This window comes from Periplaneta americana, chromosome 16 (genome assembly GCF_040183065.1).
Source record: "Periplaneta americana isolate PAMFEO1 chromosome 16, P.americana_PAMFEO1_priV1, whole genome shotgun sequence".
Classification (NCBI taxonomy): Eukaryota; Metazoa; Arthropoda; class Insecta; order Blattodea; family Blattidae; genus Periplaneta; species Periplaneta americana.
Genome location: NC_091132.1, coordinates 120,844,528 through 120,864,362, shown reverse-complemented (window position 1 = coordinate 120,864,362; position 19,835 = coordinate 120,844,528). Strand labels below are relative to the sequence as shown.

At 36.6% G+C, this 19,835-nt stretch overlaps 1 protein-coding gene across 2 annotated transcripts in view; it reads left to right on the top strand.

Moving 5' to 3' along the window:
• Positions 1–19,835, top strand: part of LOC138691175 (WD repeat-containing protein 44) — a 76,734-nt gene that overhangs the window by 13,847 nt on the left and 43,052 nt on the right. For both annotated transcript variants that reach the window (XM_069812947.1, XM_069812946.1), the window contains exons 3-4: positions 8,836–9,103; positions 10,990–11,396. In XM_069812947.1, the coding sequence (XP_069669048.1) occupies positions 8,836–9,103; positions 10,990–11,396 (675 nt within the window). The remainder of the gene's footprint in view (positions 1–8,835; positions 9,104–10,989; positions 11,397–19,835) is intronic.

Below are 19,835 nucleotides of genomic sequence, written 5' to 3'. Positions count from 1 at the left end.
TTTGATATAAACCATTGGTCTGCTTTTTAAGTTAAGATTTTTTTTTTTGTATTGGTACATTGTGGTTTGATTCGGGAACTTCATGTGACGAGGCACTTCTTGAGAAATGCTCAATGGTGGTGGTGGTGGTTTCCTGTAACCAATATGTATCTTGTGTTATTTTTTTCTAGTTTACTAAAGTACATCATAGTTTTTTTTATATATTTTTTTCAAGATATCTGCCTGAGTCCTTTGCAGTGCATGGTTATTATCAGATAGTAGCCTATATTAGGTTTCCGTATGTAATCCTATTTTCATTAAGGGCTCTGTTAAATATTAATACCAGTACCCAATAATTTAGAGAATTCATTTACTATATTACTGTATATATGTACGGATAAATTGTAAAACAGGGAACGCCAGTAGGGGAAGTTATCCCCACCCTTGCGGCTCGGCACCTCGCTCGCCTGCTCTCTCTCTCTCTCTCTCTCTCTCTCTCTCTCTCCCTACTATCTTCCCCACTTCGGCGGATCACTGCCTTCCACCTCGCACGTATTTCATATTTTACAACACATCACAACACAATACAACCAAATTAATGTGCATTAGACAACAAGACTTATCCGACATACATTGCATTTCTGCAATACGTTATGGCAGTTTCCTTGAACATAAATAGATTCATTTTCCCTTCTACCACCAACTCGTCTCGGTAGCCGAGAGGTCTAAAGCGTGACCAAAAAGCATGCGTGCATTTCGTTAGGAAGATCGACGGATCGAATACTGCCCTCCGCAAAGTCATAAAAAAAAAAAAATAAAGACATGAAGCAGAGAGAAGAGACAGAGGGAAACAGGACGAAGTTCCTATTTTGCTTCATAGTTGCCACATTCACTCTTTTTGTTCCACTTTCCTCCACTAGATGTCACCCCATCCTAAACCCCTATTTCCACTCTTTCCTGCTAGAGTGTGTGGTGAGCTTGTAGGGTAAAAGTGGAAAGGGGTCGTGGGTGGAGCTTAGCATTCACTGTTTTATGATTTGCCCATATGTACCTACCATTCCCTTAACTTGACTAAGTCGTGTCTCTCTTCATATGTTTTATACTGAAAGATAAGCATGTCTTCTTTCCAGATTAGACCTCTGCATTCTCTTGAAAACAGCTGACTGAACTTGCTGATCAGTTCTCGGTTGTGAAGAAGGCAGCCGGGAAATGATATGCCCGAGCGCATACAGTTGAGAATTTATAACTAGTCGGTTGAAACATTTATTTGGTCACTCGCAAGAGCTCAAGGTTCTTGCACTGCAGTTACATCACCTTTTAATGCCTGATACCCAAAACAGCCTGCTTAAGAAGGTTACCATTTTGTTTTTATTTCAGGTAGCACGAGAATTAGGAAGTATTTGAACATTTAAACAAGAAAACATTTTTGAATAACACAATTCTTTAAGAGTTATTCAGCATCCATCTTGTTAAACTCATTATATTAGTAACGAAAATGTTTAATGTAACTTAGTAAATATGTGATTGCATAAAAAGAACAGAGATTTTGTGATGCACGTCAAATTTCTTCAAAAGCAGACATAATCTATTTCAGTCACAGTATTTAATGAAAATAAACCAAATCTACATGTTCACTTTGCTTAACATTTTTAGAGTAATGCATATTAAGAGATGCTTAATAGCAGACTATGATTGACTTCGGTGCTACTTACGGTAACATGTATGCAGATTCTATTATTCCACATTTAACGACCATATCACGAAATGTCAAGATGGAGCAAACAAAATTCGTGCTGAAGTTATTCCAACATTAAAAGAATCAATGGAAAAATTGCCATTTGGTTTTAAAATTAATAATTTTTGTTCACTCTCATCTAGAATTTCCTCGTTGGTTTCTTTATTAATTTCCTCATTGGTTTCTTTATTGTATTTATTTTTGTCTTGTGCCTTCTACCACCAACACTGTTACAAAATGTGATAAGTTAACTGTTCCGTTCAACTAGAGGATAAAGACTAGCATGTTTTTTTTTTATCTTTTTTTAGTGTTGCTTACCTATACTTTATATTTAGAGTATATTCTCATAGACAACATAGTTTGTTAAAATTTTATTTTATTTTTATTGATTTATTATTTTATTATTTAAATATTTTATTGTAATTTTTTATTCAATCTAATAGCTTGTACACCTTCTAGGTTAACAGGTGTTTAATAATTTCCATAGCGCTTACTGTAAACACATCAATTGAAGACAGTTTTCAGTCTATGATACCCTTCGTATGACTGGTTGTCTGTGATGCTTTGGTTGGATATTTTGCTTTCATTGGAGTCAGGACACGCTGCTGCCAACCTGTGGAACAAGCAACCGATCGCGCATATTATCATGACTCTCAGTTGATCATTCTTAATGAATACAGAGCTCTATTCCAGGTGTTATTTAAAAAAATTATTTTTTTTGGGGGGGGGAGGATCTGGCAGTTGGAAGGACTATTTTCCAAGTATAGATCGCTCTGCCTTTCTCACCAAACTTAATTAATCTGACATTGTTTCGTTTAATTTAAATTATGTTTGGTGAGAAAGGGAGAGCATCTTTCCTTGGAAATTACCGTTTTTCATTTATTGACATTGTACACAGATATCTGACAACAATACAATTTCTTGAGAAGTAGATACGGTTTCTTCTTTGAATTACTAATGTAGATTACAAACTTAAAGGTTCAGATTATCATTTGTTAGATTTGTAGAGTATATGAGTTTGATATTAATTCTTATACCATTTGTTTTTTAAATTATATTTAGAATTTCATTGCCTTATTGGGAATGCTAGTTGTAAAGTTTGTCGAAATATTATAGTTACTGATTTAAGTATATTGTCACATCTTCATTTGGACTAATGTAGTGGTAAAAGTTTGGAATCTATATAATGCATCTTGAGTTGTCGTGCAAAACCAGAAACATATTGTGCTTTTATTTTCTTTAATTCACCTCCACCAATGTAACTTTTATTCACAACAATAACCATACACCTGTCAACAATGGGTATTCCACTCCACACAGTATTCGTTATTGCACTCCACAGACGACAATGACAATTCATTTGGATTATTGAGAACAACAATGTACTCCTAATCTCAACTAATGTTCACAAAGCACTATTTACAAAACAAAACTGTCAGTTCTCAGTTCACAGTTCGTTTACCTTGGCTAGTTCTTCTAGCTCATTCACTCAAGTTCACAGTATATTGAACCAAAGACTCCCGGACGCGTTGCTTCTGCCTGGACGCTGCCACAGTTACTGCATATCGATCCCAAGACTCCTGGACGCGTTGCCTCCGCCTGGGCACTGCTGATTCACCAACTGAACTTGCTGTCCAAACTAAAACTAGCTTTGCGGCTATTCCGCATTGAACTCTGGTCCCGAAGACTGGCTTCCTTGCTCGTTCATGACTGGTTCACAAAACTGTCTTCAGACCCGAAAGCTGGCTTCCTTTTATCTGTTAAGTCACACGAACTCGTACCTTCGATCTTCGAGAACAAACTGTTTCCACAAAAATCGTTTTCGGAACGTTTCTCCACTTCTGCCGCAGTCGATTTTCCTTCCCTCTCTCTCCACCATGGCGCAAACGCTTGCCAAAGCCCACGTTTCCTTTCCCCACGCCATGCCCCAGTGCCCACTGAAGCTCGCCCTCCTCTCTCTGCCGCCTGCCTTCCCGCGCGCCCTCCCTTCTGCCGGATGCGCATTCGACTCCTGACGCGGCCAGGTCTTTCAACATGGCGCACAATATATTGCAGAGCTTACAAAAAATGAAACTTGGTTGAAAAATGATTTTTTATGAGAGTCATCCCTCATCTCTTCCCTCCACCCCTATTCCTTTCTTTCTTCTCTCCACTCTCCAAGTCTCTTTCTTCTTTCTCTTTACTGTTTTCTGTCTTCATTTATCTCAGCCAACTGTTACATTCTGTATCACAAACGATCTTATTATACTGGGAATTATGTAAGGTTGTGTTTTACACTGCATTGGCGAACTCACCTGTGTAGAGGCATGGCATTATCTTGTCCAATAACAATTAATGACCTCTGGTGACATAAGGCAGTTATGAAGTGTTATTGGGTAACGTAACACCAAGTCTCCATGCATATGAGTTATCCCACACAGTCAATCAACCTTACATCTATCACAGTTTATATATTACATTGTACATGTACTTTGCACTGGAGCAGATAGGATTCGAACCAATACTATCCAACATAATAATGCTTTTAATCACAGAGTCATAGAAGCGGTTGAAGAAAATTACAATCAATTCTTTCCTGGCACCTACCTTATATTACATCACAGTCGATGTAAGAGGTTAGAATGATATGTCGTCATCATCATCATCATCATCATCAAATACATCATGGTTTAGGCCCTTAGGCCTGTTCCATTTCCAGGAAATCAGAACTGTTCTTTCCATCTCTTTCTGGGCCTGCCAAGATCCCTTCTACCAACTGGTTGATACAGGAACATCTGTAGAGGAGTGCGGTTTATGTCCATTCTCATCAGATGTTGGTACCACTGCTGTCTAGAAAAGCCTATGAAGTCAAGAAGACTTTGTATTTGTAACTCTTCACGAATTTCACTGTTTCTTTTCTGATCTTTCAATCTGTAACCAGCAAGATGGCTTAATAATCTCATCTCTGCCACCTCTATTCTTCTACGTTGTTGCTTGGTCAGTACCCAATTTTCGGCTCCATATGTTAACAATGGTATTGCCATTGTCTTATAAAATTTCAGTATTGTTTCCTTCCAGACTCTTTTCATTAGAGTTCGTTTCATTGTTCCCAGGAGCTGTAGAAATCTGGATAGTTTCTTGATCGCTTGGTTGGTCATATGTAACATTACACCCTAGGTAATTAAAATTTGAAACCTGTTCTAAATTGATATTGATTGAAATTTTGGTTCGTTTGGGTTGAGATCCTATGAATCCGAAAATTGATAGAATGATATGTCAGGTGGTTATTTGTTAAAAATAGTGAAATTAATAGAGAAGGAAAATATCAGTTATGACCAAGACAGCCAGCATCCAATACACTACATGTATCTAGAGTACTTACAAGGACTGCCAGTTGCAGCAGCTATAACAGAGACAGAACAGATCTTATTGGTGTATATCAGGATTAGTAGTGTTGTGTCAAGATGCTAGAAATGTAATTACACTGAGTGGTTGCAAGACGGATCTTCTCGCAAAATTACCCAGTGTTTTCATTTTCACGAAATTATTTCGTAGGTCGATGTAAGCCAGGGCCAGGCATGAGAGCGGCTCAGTCTAGTCGGCCAGAGCTGCTCTCGCTCCGCAAGGCACTTCAATTCCAAGCCAGAGCAGAACGCTCACGCAGTGGCGGACTCGCATTACAGCTACCTTCCCTGCATTAATGTAACAAGAGCCACGGTTGTTCTAGTCAGTCAGTCTGTCAGTACATAATAAGTTATAAGGATATTACATCAATCCATTGTACAGTACAGACTTTATAACACTCTTATTAATTTAATGGAATAAACTTCGCTCTATGCACACACACAAATCATTAGGCTTATTTACATAAACCATACGCACATACTGCAACCTCCTCACCACGGTTCTACGAGACAGGCATATGGCTTCCACTTCCCCTACTTGCTGTGGACAGAGTTCATCTGCCAATATAATTAAACATCGCTTGATGAATTCACTTTCGTTGAATGTTTTCAATTCCTTTGCAATTTCGTGGCAAATTTTGTAGCTAATTCTCATAGCCGATTCACTAAGTGTATTATTGTCATCCTGTTAATATATAATATAATATAATATAGTATAATATAATATGATGCGATGCAATATATGATATGATATGATATGACATGATATGATATATGATATGATAATTATGATATGACCATAAATTAATACAACTTAAAGAAAAAGTTTCTCAGGTACATTATATTAGAGAATCTATTCGATATTTATATTGCATTATAAGTTATTATAGTACACTTAGTAATATATAATTTTAAATTATACAAATATTATGATATATCATAGTGTAGTATATTACAGTTCATGATATATAATATTATATATCATAATACTTGTATAATTTAAAATTATATATTACTAAGTGTATAATAACTTATAATGCAATGCAAATATCGAATAGATACTCTAATATAATGTACCTGAGAAACATTTTCTTTAAGTTGTATTAATTTAAAGCGTTCATTACCAACATATTTGTCATATTCAGTAGCATGTTGTAAAGAATAATGTCGTTGGATATTGAACCTCTTAATCAGTTGGAGTGTTTTATGCCAAATTAAACACTTTGCTAATCCACTTCTCTCTACCAAAAAGAACTCCTCCTCCCATGATACATTAAAAGCATTGGGAGTAGCGGGACGCTTTAGTGTATGAGCGAAAGCTCCGTCTTCAAAGTTCACCTTTATTCTGCAGAGTCACCACTGCACCGACACTGAATGATGTACAGTATGCATACGTCACACCGCTTTCGAGACCCGGTCTTTAAAGCACACAGCGCTCATTTCTCAGAATCACGTAATGTGCCCAGCCCTGATGTAAGCAATGGGTATACGTGGTACTGTCGTCTTTTTTTTTTTTTTATTCTCTATGGTTTATTTAACAACGCTCGCAACTGGAGAGGTTATATCAGCATCGCCAGTGTGTCGGAATTTTATCCTGCAGGAGTTTTTTTTACATGCCACTAAATCTACTGACATGAGCCTGTCGCATTTAAACACACTTAAATGCCATCTATGTGGGCTGAATCGAATCCGCAACCTTGAGTACAGAAGGCCAGCGCTATTCCAAGTATGCTACCCAGGCCGACTACTGTCGTGTTGGAGATGTTCGTAGTCGTCATATGAAATGACAAAGTATCAGAAAGGGTACTTGGTTTATTTCATCCAGTTCGACAGTGTATACAATAGTCATAAGTTCGTGACATCCCTTAAGGATGTTGCTACTGTATTCATCCTCAGACATCTAATGAACCACCTATTCCACTCCATCCCCAAGTATCGTTAGCTAAGCTAACCTAATCTTTCCTCCAAAAGTTAGCTATCCTCTAACCCAGCATTTCTCAAACTATGGTCCGCGGACCACCTGTGGTTCTCGAGGTCTGCCCTTGTGGTCCTTCAAAAAAGGCAGAAGAAAAAATAAAATTCAAATGAATTGCATATCACTCTATAGCCAAAAAGCTCAGAGTTTGGAAATGACACATGGCAATCGTCTTTCACTTTTTCTCTCAGTACTGATATTTATGAAATTTATTACCCTATCCGTCTACCGACTTCCCACTCTACTCTCAACAACAAAAGAGGGATTTAAAGCACTATGAACGTGGTGTTTCTCGCCATCTTTTTCCTGCACATCTGTCGCCACCCCTGTAACCCAGCCAGGGACCACCAAATTCATAACAGAGGACCGAACCTTTTCATGTATTTATGAATTTCTTAATAGTTTTGCCGACACCCAGTCTGCACATTGAAATGGTCATGTACTGTGTGTCGTACACAAAATATAATATTAATGAACTTATTTTCCAAGTAAATATGATGAATTTTCATGGGTTTGTGATCACTTTCATTGAGATATTGAAACTAACAAACTTTCATTGAGTGAAAAAGAATAGTTAATTGAACTCTTGAATGAGACCGGACTTAAAATGAAATTCCAAGCGGAAGGTATGATTAATTTCAGGACAGCATCACAAGTGAAAAGAGAATATAGTGAACTGTACAATGGTGCTTTAGAGATTATAATTCAGTTTGTTTCTACGTATCTGTGTGAGAAAGGGTTTTCATCACTAATTCTAATAAAAATAAAGTAGGCTACCGAAATCGACTTGATGTATGTGACAATCTCCGACTTAAGCTTACCAGCATACATCCAAATATAGAACAAATGTGCAAGAATCGGCAGGCTCATCCATCTCATTAATGTGAGTACCAACATTTATTTTTAAGTTAAAGATTATCCAAATATCAAAGAAACAAAAATGAATTTTCTTCTATTAACATTAGCTTAATTAGTTAATACTAATATAAAATTAATTTCATTTAATTAATTTTAATTAATTAATTCTATTTCAAAATATAAGTATATTGATATTAAGATATACTACAAAAATGATAAATTTGCTTTCGAAGGGAACAAGAATAAGGTGGTCCGCAGAACTGTTCTGACTTAAAAAAGTGGTCCCCACTTCAGAAAAGTTCGAGAAACGCTGCTCTAACCAAACCCTCTAACCTAATCCTGTCATTCGTCTCGGGCTAAGTTAAGCCAAGGTAACATAATCATTTTTACAATGGATAACTATCGCCTCACCAAATCTTGTAACCTTGTTTCTGAATTAGGGACTAAGCTTAGCCAACCTAACCTAATTTTTTGTATAAGAGATATCTGCTGTGTGCAACTGTAATTGAGTGTGTGCAATAATGGTCCAAGTTGTTATTTGATTTCTATATTTTACCCAAAGTGGTATTTAGAAAGAGCCTTTATAAGACAGGAATAAATCTGCAATGCTTGGGAAAAGTGGCATAAGTCAATTTCCACAAACATTTTTTATTAATTTATTGATAACTTATGGAACATCTGCTCACTTGGGAAAAGAGACGTAAGTATTTCTCCCATTACAATAATTCATACAGAAGAAAATCAAATCGACATAAACCAGTGTGAAGACAGTTTTTTTCCTTCTCCTGTAAAATTAACATTTTTGACTTGTGCCACTTTTCCCGAGCAGTACAGAAATAGTAGTTACAAGACACTTTATTAGCTGTGTGTGCCTTTCATTATCACTAGCATTATTTCTTTTCCAGGATCTGGAAAAAAAGATTGCAGGAAGCCATCAGGGTCGACGTCGATTTCAGGAACTTCGTCAGAGAATGCAAACAGATGATGAAGATACTGGGCTTAATAATGCCTCACCTCCTGACAGTCAGACTTCATCTGTTGAAGGAGTCTTTGCTATCTCAAGCAAAACCTCCCATCCATTCCGTATTATTGAACATGATGCCTTGAGTTTGCAGAGTATGACGTCACTTGGTCGAGTGGGTAGAATACTTAGTGGTTCAATGGATAATACAGGTGATATATTATATTATTAATATGTTAATATGAGGGTTAGGGAGGAGGGAGAGAGTGAAGGGGAATGAGAGAGAGAACGTGTTTTTCTTTCTTTTAGCTGTTAAGCAATAGTAAGGATGTATTATCATGCTGTGAACATCATGTTCACCTGATATTATTCACAAAGTGGTGAAATACAATAGACTTTCACACACTAGTTTCTTCAGCTGTCAGCATTATGGAATGATAAAGTGAATCCTTGGTTGGTCCTCTTCTTGATTCTTTTTTCATTGTTTATGATGATGATGATAGTAATAATAATAATAATAATAATAATAATAATAATAATAATAATGTTGTGTCGTGTTGCTTCTCTGACACCAAATTGTTGTGATGTACTTCAGAACACCAATTTTGTTATGCGCGATAACTTAAGTTGGATGGTTTGCAGAATGATGGCAACTGCATTTGATAAATCTTATTAAATATTAGTCCTATCAAAAATTTTGCATTGAATAAAACTTGTCGGAAACCTTTTTCAAATCTAATTTTGTTATATAACATTCTCCTAAAAAATCGATAATAAGCGAAATATTTCGATTTATTTAATTCAGATTCCCTTATAACCCCCCCCCCCCCTTTAAAGAAAGTATTTTGAATGCCATGTAGTCTAAATTTTGAGTGAGACCCAACTTAATTTATATACCAATTTTCATAGAAATTGATTCAGCCATTATTGCGTGAAAAGGTAACAAACATACAGACATACAAACAAAAATTTCAAAAATGAGATTTTCGGTTTCAGGACAGTTCATTATGCATGCTAACACCAATTATTTTTGTAAAAGCGAAAATTACCAGAAAAATTTAGGTTACAGTTTTATTATTAGTATAGATATAGATTGTGCTTTATATGCATGTTCAATTTATGCTGACAACTACCATTTGGTGCTCAGTTAAAAAAACACATCCAACCATTTTATATCTCTGTGGCTGTGTGTGCGTGCGTGTGAGAGAGAGAGATAGAGACAGAGGGAGATATATATATATATATATATATATATATATATATATATATATATATATATATATATATATATATATATATATATATATATAGAGAGAGAGAGAGAGAGAGAGAGAGAGGTAAAGAGATAGCGAGAGAGAGATAGAGATTTTTTTTTTCCTTGAGCTTAATATAATGTTCTCCTACCATGTCTGTATTCACAAGTGAAGAATTTATTTTGTTGGTAATATAACTAATATATGGAATTTCTTTAGAACAGGCAGTAATTTCAAAGCATTTTAGTTATTTTAGCAATCTCATTAGCATGTGTGTTACATTGATCTGTTATCCACTGTGCTGTGGCGTTATGGTTTTCATCTTTTAACAAGGATATTTGTTTACTTCTGAAATAGCAGCAATAAAATTTGCAGAGCTGATATTGAGTGACAGCGGAACTTGTTTTTAAGGATAATATCAAGGACAAAAGTAGTGTTTCGTGCTTCAAGTTGACTTTAGAGTTATATTTTGAACTTCATTGAATGTATTTTCCATTAAATTGTGAGATACAAAATCAGTTAACATTACTTTTTTATCTTAATCCTTTATTTAACAACAATGCATCAATTCTGAGGCTATTTAGTATCATTTAGAATGATGAAAGTGAAAGGTATTTGGTGAGATGAATCATGGAATTACCTAACATTTGCCTTTGTAATTGGGGAAATCCTTGGAAAGAAGCCCAATCAGGTCCAACTGAAATTCAAACACACACCTAAGTATAACCTTGGACCCTGAGTCACATTTATTACCCCAACAGTGCTGGGACCAAACATTGATTAATGTGTATCATTATTATAGTACTGCTTTATTTTTAAATCTTTGTTTTGTTTTACATTTCCAGTGGGAACTATCAGTCGTGATAGCCAAACATTACCTCCATCTGTGTTACCAACTGCATCAGTTGGGAAGGATGATGATTCATTACCAGAAACATCATCTTTAACATCACAGAGTTCACATAATCTTTCCACTGACTCTGCAGTTACACCAGCTCAGAAATGTGGTAATAATGAAAGAGAAGAGACATCTAAAGTTTGTCAACTAGTCCGAGATGATCAGAATGAACAGCCTCATTCATCACAAATGACTGTTCCCTTACAAGAACCTGATGTCATAGCAAGTACAAAGAATGTGAACAACATTAATGGGATAAGCTTTGATGGAGGAATGGAGTCAAGTGTTCCAGTTCCTGTTGCACCACCAAGAAGAAAAAAGAAATGTAAACCTCAAACACCAAGAACACTGACTGTGAGCAGAATTCTAAACATAATATTCCTTATATCCCGTGCAGTTAATAATTATAATGTTTATTACATGCTTACCTCAACTAACATTTCGACTAACAGTTAAAATGTGGTCATAATTAATATGCTAATTTACATAGAGCTGGTTTCACCAACATTCATCAGATTACATCTGATAAACATCATTTCGTTATATGAAATATATAGTAAAAGTATTTTGATGCTACACTTTATCGATCATTATACAGGATGTTTAAAAAATACGGGGCATAATTTCAGGTATGTATTTCCCACATGTAGTCAATCAAAATAGTTCATTACAACATGTGTCCGGAAATGCTTTATTTCCTAGTTATGGCCTTCACAACATTGAAATTCACCGGAACGTTTTTCTTTCTGCAGGTCGTTGCTGTCAAAGGAGACATTAAGAGGGCACTCTGACAGTTCATTCTGAGGTGAAGGTTACATTCAGTGTTGTGTAGGCGTTAGACTGTGCGACATGTATTCAAATCAAGAGCTGGCAGAGATACACTTCATGTACAGTAAGGCGGACGGCAATGCTGCACTGGCTCGTCGTTTGTACCAGGAGAGGTACCCACAGCGACAATGTCCAGATCGGAAGACATTTGTACGTCTCCATTAGCGTCTGTGCGAGTATGGAAAATTTAACTCTCCTGGTTTGGGAAGGGGACAACCAAGATCTACAACTTCAGAAGTACAGGAGGAGATTCTGGAGGCTGTGAACATGACTCCTTCTATCAGCACACGAAGGGTAGCGTTGCAAGTCATTGTTCCTCATACGACTGTCTGGAGACTGTTGAAAGAGTATCAGTTGTATCTTTATCATTTGCAACGTGTACAGGCCCTGTCACCAGCAGATTACCCTGCAAGAGTTAGGTTCTGTCATTGGTTCTTGCAGCAGTGTGGTGTAAATCCGAACTTTCCTGCCTTAGTATTATTTACAGATGAAGCACAGTTCACACGAGATGGCATAACAAATTTCCACAATCAGCATGTATGGGCGTATGAAAACCCACGTGCAACTGTTCCATCTCATCACCAGGTGCGGTTCTCCCTCAACATGTGGGCCGGTATCATTGGTGATCGATTAGTTGGACCCCATGTACTTGTAAACAGACTTACGGGGCAGGCGTACACAAACTTCCTGGAAAACACCATACCTCATGTTTTAGAAGACACTCCACTGATCAATCGTCAACACATTCACTTCTTGCATGATGGCGCTCCTGCACACTTCAGTCGTACGGCTCACCGGTACTTGGATCGAAGGTTTCCTGATCGATGGATAGGTAGAGGTGGCCCAATTGCTTGGCCTCCATGCTCACCTGATCTGAACCCTCTCGATTTCTACTTGTGGGGCCATTTAAAATCATTGGTTTATTCGTCTCCGGTGCCTGATTTGGAATCCCTTCGGAATCGAATTGTGGCATGTTCTGAGGACATACGCAATACTCCTGGAGTTTGGGATCGTGTTCGCAGGTCAATGAGACATCGATATGAGGTCTGTATTCAAACAGGAGGTGGACATTTTGAACATCTTCTGTAATGACAACGACCTGCAGAAAGAAAAACGTTCCGGTGAATTTCAATGTTGTGAAGGCCATAACTCGGAAATGAAGCATTTCCGGACACATGTTGTAATGAACTATTTTGATTGTCTACATGTGGGAAATACATACCTGAAATTATGCCCTGTATTTTTTAAACACCCTGTATTCAGTAGAACTTAAGTAATCTGGTTTTATCATTAGTACAGCATGGCTCCATTCAAATTTAACCCAGAGACAATTTCCGCAACAGGGAAATGGCGACCTTAATGAGCAAACTGATATTAATAAGGCCGGTTATATTCTACCTAGATGGAGAAAAAGTCACATGAATATCAAAAACATTAGGCCTTTGTGCATTTGCACGCTTGGCTGCTGAATTATTAAAATACATTATTCCTTAGTCTTCTTTGCGTATTCTTGCTGAAAATATGGTAAATATCTTTTATAAATTTCTTCTTGTTGTGTTAATGTGTCACGAACCTAAGCATTGTGCATGCGCAACACACGCATTTTAGTTTTTACTGCTGAACAGCCATGCTTTCCACATGATTGAACATGGAAGACAAACCCATTAATTTCGAATTTATTTTGAATGTTTCATTGTCGAAAATAAAACATTGGAATTTTGTGACTTCCTTATGATTCAGCATTATCTATCTATTCTGTTGTAATTTTGGTTTTAGAAACTTGATCTTTGACTGGAGTTTCTTAACTTATTAAATGATGCAGAACTGTAAATTCTTTTACAGAAAACCAAAATGTTCAATTATTTGAATACTCTATAATTGAAATTTTACTTTTAAAGAATGTTACTTTGTTTCTTATTTTAAACTACAAAACAGGAGTACTGAGGACTGCATGGTAAAGCTCAGAGCTGCCCTTTGGAGAACCTCGGTATGGATTATCTTCAAGAATGCTTGCTCCGAAGTAATGAATAATCATCTGTATAATAGTACTTCGAATTTACTTTTTTTTTTTTCGAATAAAATAGTACTTCTTTTTAATGTCATACAAAACCAGAATTGTTTCATCAGTGCCATTTACTAAAAGAATTCTCTCTCATTTCGATAATGCTTTCGTTCATTATGAAGCATTTTCAGCTGGCATGCACTGAAATGATATTCTGGAATCCTTTCTCCAAACTTGCTATATTCAGAATAATATTCTGTAACCTTATTGTTAACAGGAAGCATATCACTGATTTATTACTAATTTAGATGTTTTATTTTGATCACAAAAATAGTTTAGAAAATTATGCCATGATATTTCTTCCACTCATTCATTTTTGGACAAATATTTTTTACGTTTATGGTGATACCAAAAGATGGTTTGTTTCGAGAGAAGGTAAATTAATTACTGGGGCCATTATGCCTATCAGTTGCATTGTCACCATCATTTTGTCATCTTTCTTTTTTTGAGGTTAACCGCATTGTACTCTTTTATTCAACAACGTTGAACTTGGTCTACCGAGATATTGTTGGCAGATAGAGATGGTGTAGATCTCGCACTAACTTTAGGTACCTGATCAACTGATTATTTATCATCAAAACATTAGGTATATTGTTTTTACTTTCCATGTTATTGTCTTCTGTATGCAATTTCTTATTTGTCAGCGTAGACTAATTCTTATGTAATAGTTTTCATAATGTTATCTTACAAAGCAACCTATTATTATCAAGACAACTGAGGAAATGTGGCCTATTTTGGAAGAGTATGGAGTGATATTTAACAAGTGAATTTGTTTGTGACTAATATAAATCAGAAGAACTGTGTTCCACAAAGACTGTACACCGTCTTTTTATTCCATATCCGTACTTAACTAGTTACAAGTGACATTTCATTGTTCTGTTGCATAAAAGTATTTGTACTAATAGCTTACTTGATTCTTCTGTAGGTGAAAGGATAGATATGTATGGTCCAGTGGTAACAGTGAAAGTGACAGAGAAGTTTAAGAAAATAAACTTTCATTTTAGCACTTTAAGTATAATGAGTATTTAGGTTAAGTTCATTAGAAGTTGAATTTTTTTTCATGACAGCAATATCGATTAGAAGACCTGGCAAATACAGTAGAAGCAAAGCAACAAAATTTAAACATCAATTTCTAACTAAAAGTTAAAAAAGCCACACCAATTATAACAAAAATAATTAATAGAATAAAAGTAATCAATGTTTACGTTTATCAAACAAAAATAATCCTTAAAATGATTATTTTCAACTGTTAATGGCATTACTTATACTAATAAAAATAGCAAAGAAGAGTCAAGCATAAGGAACTAGTACACCTACCATCTCATGACACTGCAGTGTGGAAAGTGATCTTACGTGTAACTAGTGAGTTATTTATTTAAGTGTACAGAAATTTCAGAGAAGTTGTTCAAAGGGACCTCCATTATGTTCTATACACATGGTGCAGTGATGAAGTCCTGGACCACTCGCTGGACCTCATTCTTGCTAATATTATGTATTAGGCATGTGTAACATTATTTCTTCCACTATACTGGAGAATTACCACAGTATCTTTGAACCGTGATGTTACGTTTACCACCAAATTTAACTACATACACAATGTTGCCAACATAAGAACATGATTTTGGTCTGTGGTGTCATTAGAAGGAGAAATTTTTTTCTTTTTCTCTCTAACTCCTTCGTTCTGAACATTACTGAGAGATAGCACCACTGTTACTATTATCTATTGCAATGATTTTTTCCCTGGACTACCAATTTGCTTGGACGACATTTCTACATATAGAAGATTAAGACAGATCTTACAAGTGATCTCCAATTACTAACAGTATGGTCATCAAAATTGTGTGTCCATTTTATCTCGAACTAAAATCTCTCTCGCATTTTCTTTTGTTTCATCATGGCCAAATGGATTTATCTCTTCGGTATCGATGTTTCTAGTTGGTCATGGCCTTTATGACAGTTTTTGTTTCGTAATATTGATAGATGGTAATATAATTAAAGCGGTGAATAATTTCATGGCCCCTAAAAGTTTTTTTTTTTTTTTTTTTCGTAAAAGTCAAGGTATTTTGTCTAGGCCACAAATAAAACTGCAACGTGGTCATAATTATGTACTTAATGCTTTGGTGAACATTAACCAGAAATTTACTTTCCGTTATTTAAATGATATTCTGTGAACCACACCTTTTTCCTCTTCATTTCGTTGTCATAACCTACTTTAAGATCTTACTACATAAGCATTTTCTTTTAGTGCATTCAAAACATCGTCGTTGTACTGCATAAATCTTGCACTTGACTAATAGAGTGATTTATTTAAGAATATAGTCGCGAATTTTACTACCACCATTAAGATTGTCTTCTGTTTGACATGGCTCGGTACGGCCCGGTGACTAGTGGCCAGCGAGTAACGTCGACTATCGACATTGCTCTGCCGTGGGTATTATCCATTGTTCCATTTCTTCTTATTGAGAATGGAACTTGTTTTTCACCACTTATTAAATAATTTAACAATGGAGTGTTTCGATGGTTGTATAGTCTCTGAAGAGTGCCGCCAAAATTTGAGTGAACACAACTTGCACGACTTTTTCTTCAGTAGATACGTTGTTGTTCTGTATATATAACCATGTTTAACATACTTATTTCTCAGTAGAGTTCAGATGGCTGTCTAGGCACGAATGTGATGCAATAACTGATAAGAAAAACCCACGCATTGTGTCCTGGGCTGATCTCTAAACTAAGTTGCTGTCATTCTTACTGAGGTGCGAGATTGTTGTGAGACGATATTAGTACATACAGTTTTCCTGACTATATGTATGGAGTGTTCCAGAACTTTATACAGTGCTGCATCTTGTGTTTAGAATGTAATGGACGACATTTTGAGCAACTGCTCCGAAATTCAGGTAAAATTTTCTTCATTTCATTAAATACAAGTAAATAAGTCACTAGTTATGCAAGAAGATTATCTTTAAGAGCTGGTGTGCTGCTTGCCTGACTATAATGCTGAGAGGTGGTAGGAGTGCCAGTTCCTTATGTTTCGTTCTCTTAGTATTACATGGGGTGTAACCACAGTCTACTATATACAGTCACGAAGCTTGAGTTTTGAGGGTGCTAGAAACAATAGACTGTGCCTGTACTATTTTGCATTGCCTGTAATGAGGCGATATTAGCAATCCTAGTGGTGAGCAACTATCTAATGTTTGCATATTTACTACGTATTGAGCTTCACGACTGTATATACTAGACTGTGGTGTAACTGTAATAGTGGCAACACTGCTGTAAAAGCGAAACGAGACGGAGTTAATTGTTGTCACTTCTACCACATGTTACTCTATGTCTGCCCTCTTCCCCCCTAAAAGAACTTTTCCATCTGACTCACAGCGCATGCACTGTGGAGATTTGAAGTTAGTCTCCTGTTAGTTACAGCTCTAAGTAGTTGTGTTTCCCCAAGTTTACAAACCAGGAGCAGCGATCTTGGCTGAAAACTCAGTCTGCCTGTGGTTGTACAGCACAACAATGTCATGACGGTCTTGTTGAGGCATGTGGAGAGACGGCGTTACCATACAGGACTGTGGCGAGGTGGGTTCAAGCCTTCAACGAGGGGCATGACAGCATGAAAAACATGGCTCGGCTGGGTTGTCCGAGTGTTAGTGAAGAGGAAGTTTCCGCGCTATTAGACAACGATCGACGACAGACAGTACATGAGTTAGCCCAAGACATAGGAGTATCGCATATGACTGTGTTTTGTATTCTAAAGAATCGCCTAAAAATGAGAAAAATTGCATCTCGGTGGGTTCCCTGGGATTTAACGGAGGCACAGCGATGGATACGATACGGCATCACTCAAACTCACTTGGAGCGTTATGATCGTGTAGAAGACGCCTTCTTATGGTGTATTGTTGCGCTTGATGAGACATGGGCCAGGTCATATGAATCTCTACTTAAGTGCCAATCAAATGAGTGGCGTCATTACGGTCACCACGCAAACAGTGGTGCGTCATTCCCCTACGAATGTGAAAGTTATGCAGATTGTTGTGTACGACTGACAGCGTCATCCTAACACATACTGTCCCGCAAAGACAGAATGTTAATGCACAATATTTCCGTTATTTTTTGGAGCATAATCTGAGACCAGCATTGTGAAGAAAGCGCCTACATGTTATTCAGAACCCTCCCATCATTTTGCAGGATAACGCAAGGGCGCATACGGCACACCCTGTAGCTGATGTATCATCTCTGGGGGTGGTAAGTGCTTTTCCATTCACCACATTCACCGGACTTAAGCCCCTGTGATTATGACTTAATCCCAAAGTTGAAGGAACCAGTTCGCGACGTTCAATTCCGGACTGTTCTCGATATTCTGCAGGGTAGGGCAGTCCATCAGAAACATCAACAGAACAGAAGCTGGTACAGGAATACTACGACTTCCACATCGCTGGCAACGAGTTGTAGACAATGCTGGTTACTACATTCAAGGACTGTAGAAGTTTCACAGATGTATCACTTGTATATTCCTAATAAATAAATACTTGCCATTATTAAAGTTATAACCTGTGTTTACAAATATGATAAATTGTGAGATAAGTTTCTGATTGTATGAACGAGAATGTTCCTGAAATCAGTAACATTAATATTTCTAAAAATTTGTTACAATGCGGCATAGTTAATAAATGTATTATGGAACCTCTGTTTTGGTCTGATACTGAGAATATGATTCTGTGTGCAGATTTCTTTGTAAAACTGCGATGTAGAATCTGATTATAAGCTTTTCAGTTGTTATAATTTTGTGATGGAGAAGAGAACACGTCAAATATACTAGGCTAAATAGGCTTATTTTATGCAACTTTCATTTGGAAATGTGCTAGAAAAAACTGTCAAGTGTAAGCATATAACAGGGTATGTATTTCCTTAGAAGCAAAGATTATGTGATAGGAAAGTCTAGCAGAGTAAGTCACACTAAGGATTGACTAATGCTATATCATATGCATTTGTTGTGATATAAGTGCTGGACTTTTGGTAGAAATACAACTTCAAATATAAACAATATTACAGAAAAGCTGGAACTTCAGTCCTGATAAGACATTAATGATAACTGTGATTGGAGAGTATAGCATAATGAAAACAAGGTAACTTATGTCTACAGAGCTTTCAACATGACTTGTTCTGACAGACAGTACCACTTGTATTTTATAAACTCATTATTATCCAGCAAAAAACGTGCTACTCCTTTCTGGTAAAGAATATTGAGATTTTGTGTGTGTGCGTGTGTGTGTGTGTGTGTGTGTGTGTGTGTGTGTGTGTGTGTGTGTGTGTGTGCGTGCGCGTGCGTCGCGCGCGCCCATGGGTGTTTCAGACCACCCGTATCAGCCTTTTTTCTCGAAATCTATATGATACTGGTTGTTCATAAACAAATTTTGATAACCAAAACCTGTGTAAAGAATCAATTGGTGGCAGTACCATTTCCTGTAAAAAAGCTGAAGTAGGGGTACCTGTGGTCAACTTCGAAATTTCAAATAAGAACATGGGTCATTGAAGGTGCCATTGGAAACTACTTTTAAAAAGAAACAACTTTTACTGAATTTTTTTTTCTAACTTTTATTGTTTACTCACAAAGCAAGAAAAATGGTATTTTCTGAGAAATGTTGTATGTTGTTTATGTACGTACACTTTTCATAGTAAGTGTTCAAACCCTGTGCTAAACAATGTTCTGATCTCCTCCTGACATCCGTGATTGCACAGAGACCTTCAGCACAGCTGAGGGACACACATGGTGTGGCTTCTCTACTTCTTTGTTTTATGTGTTCTCTAGTTGTTGGACGCACCTGATAGAAAATGTTAAACTGTTATGTTTTATTTAACGATGCTCGCAACTGCAGAGGTTGTATCAGTGTCGCCGGATGTGCCGGAATTTT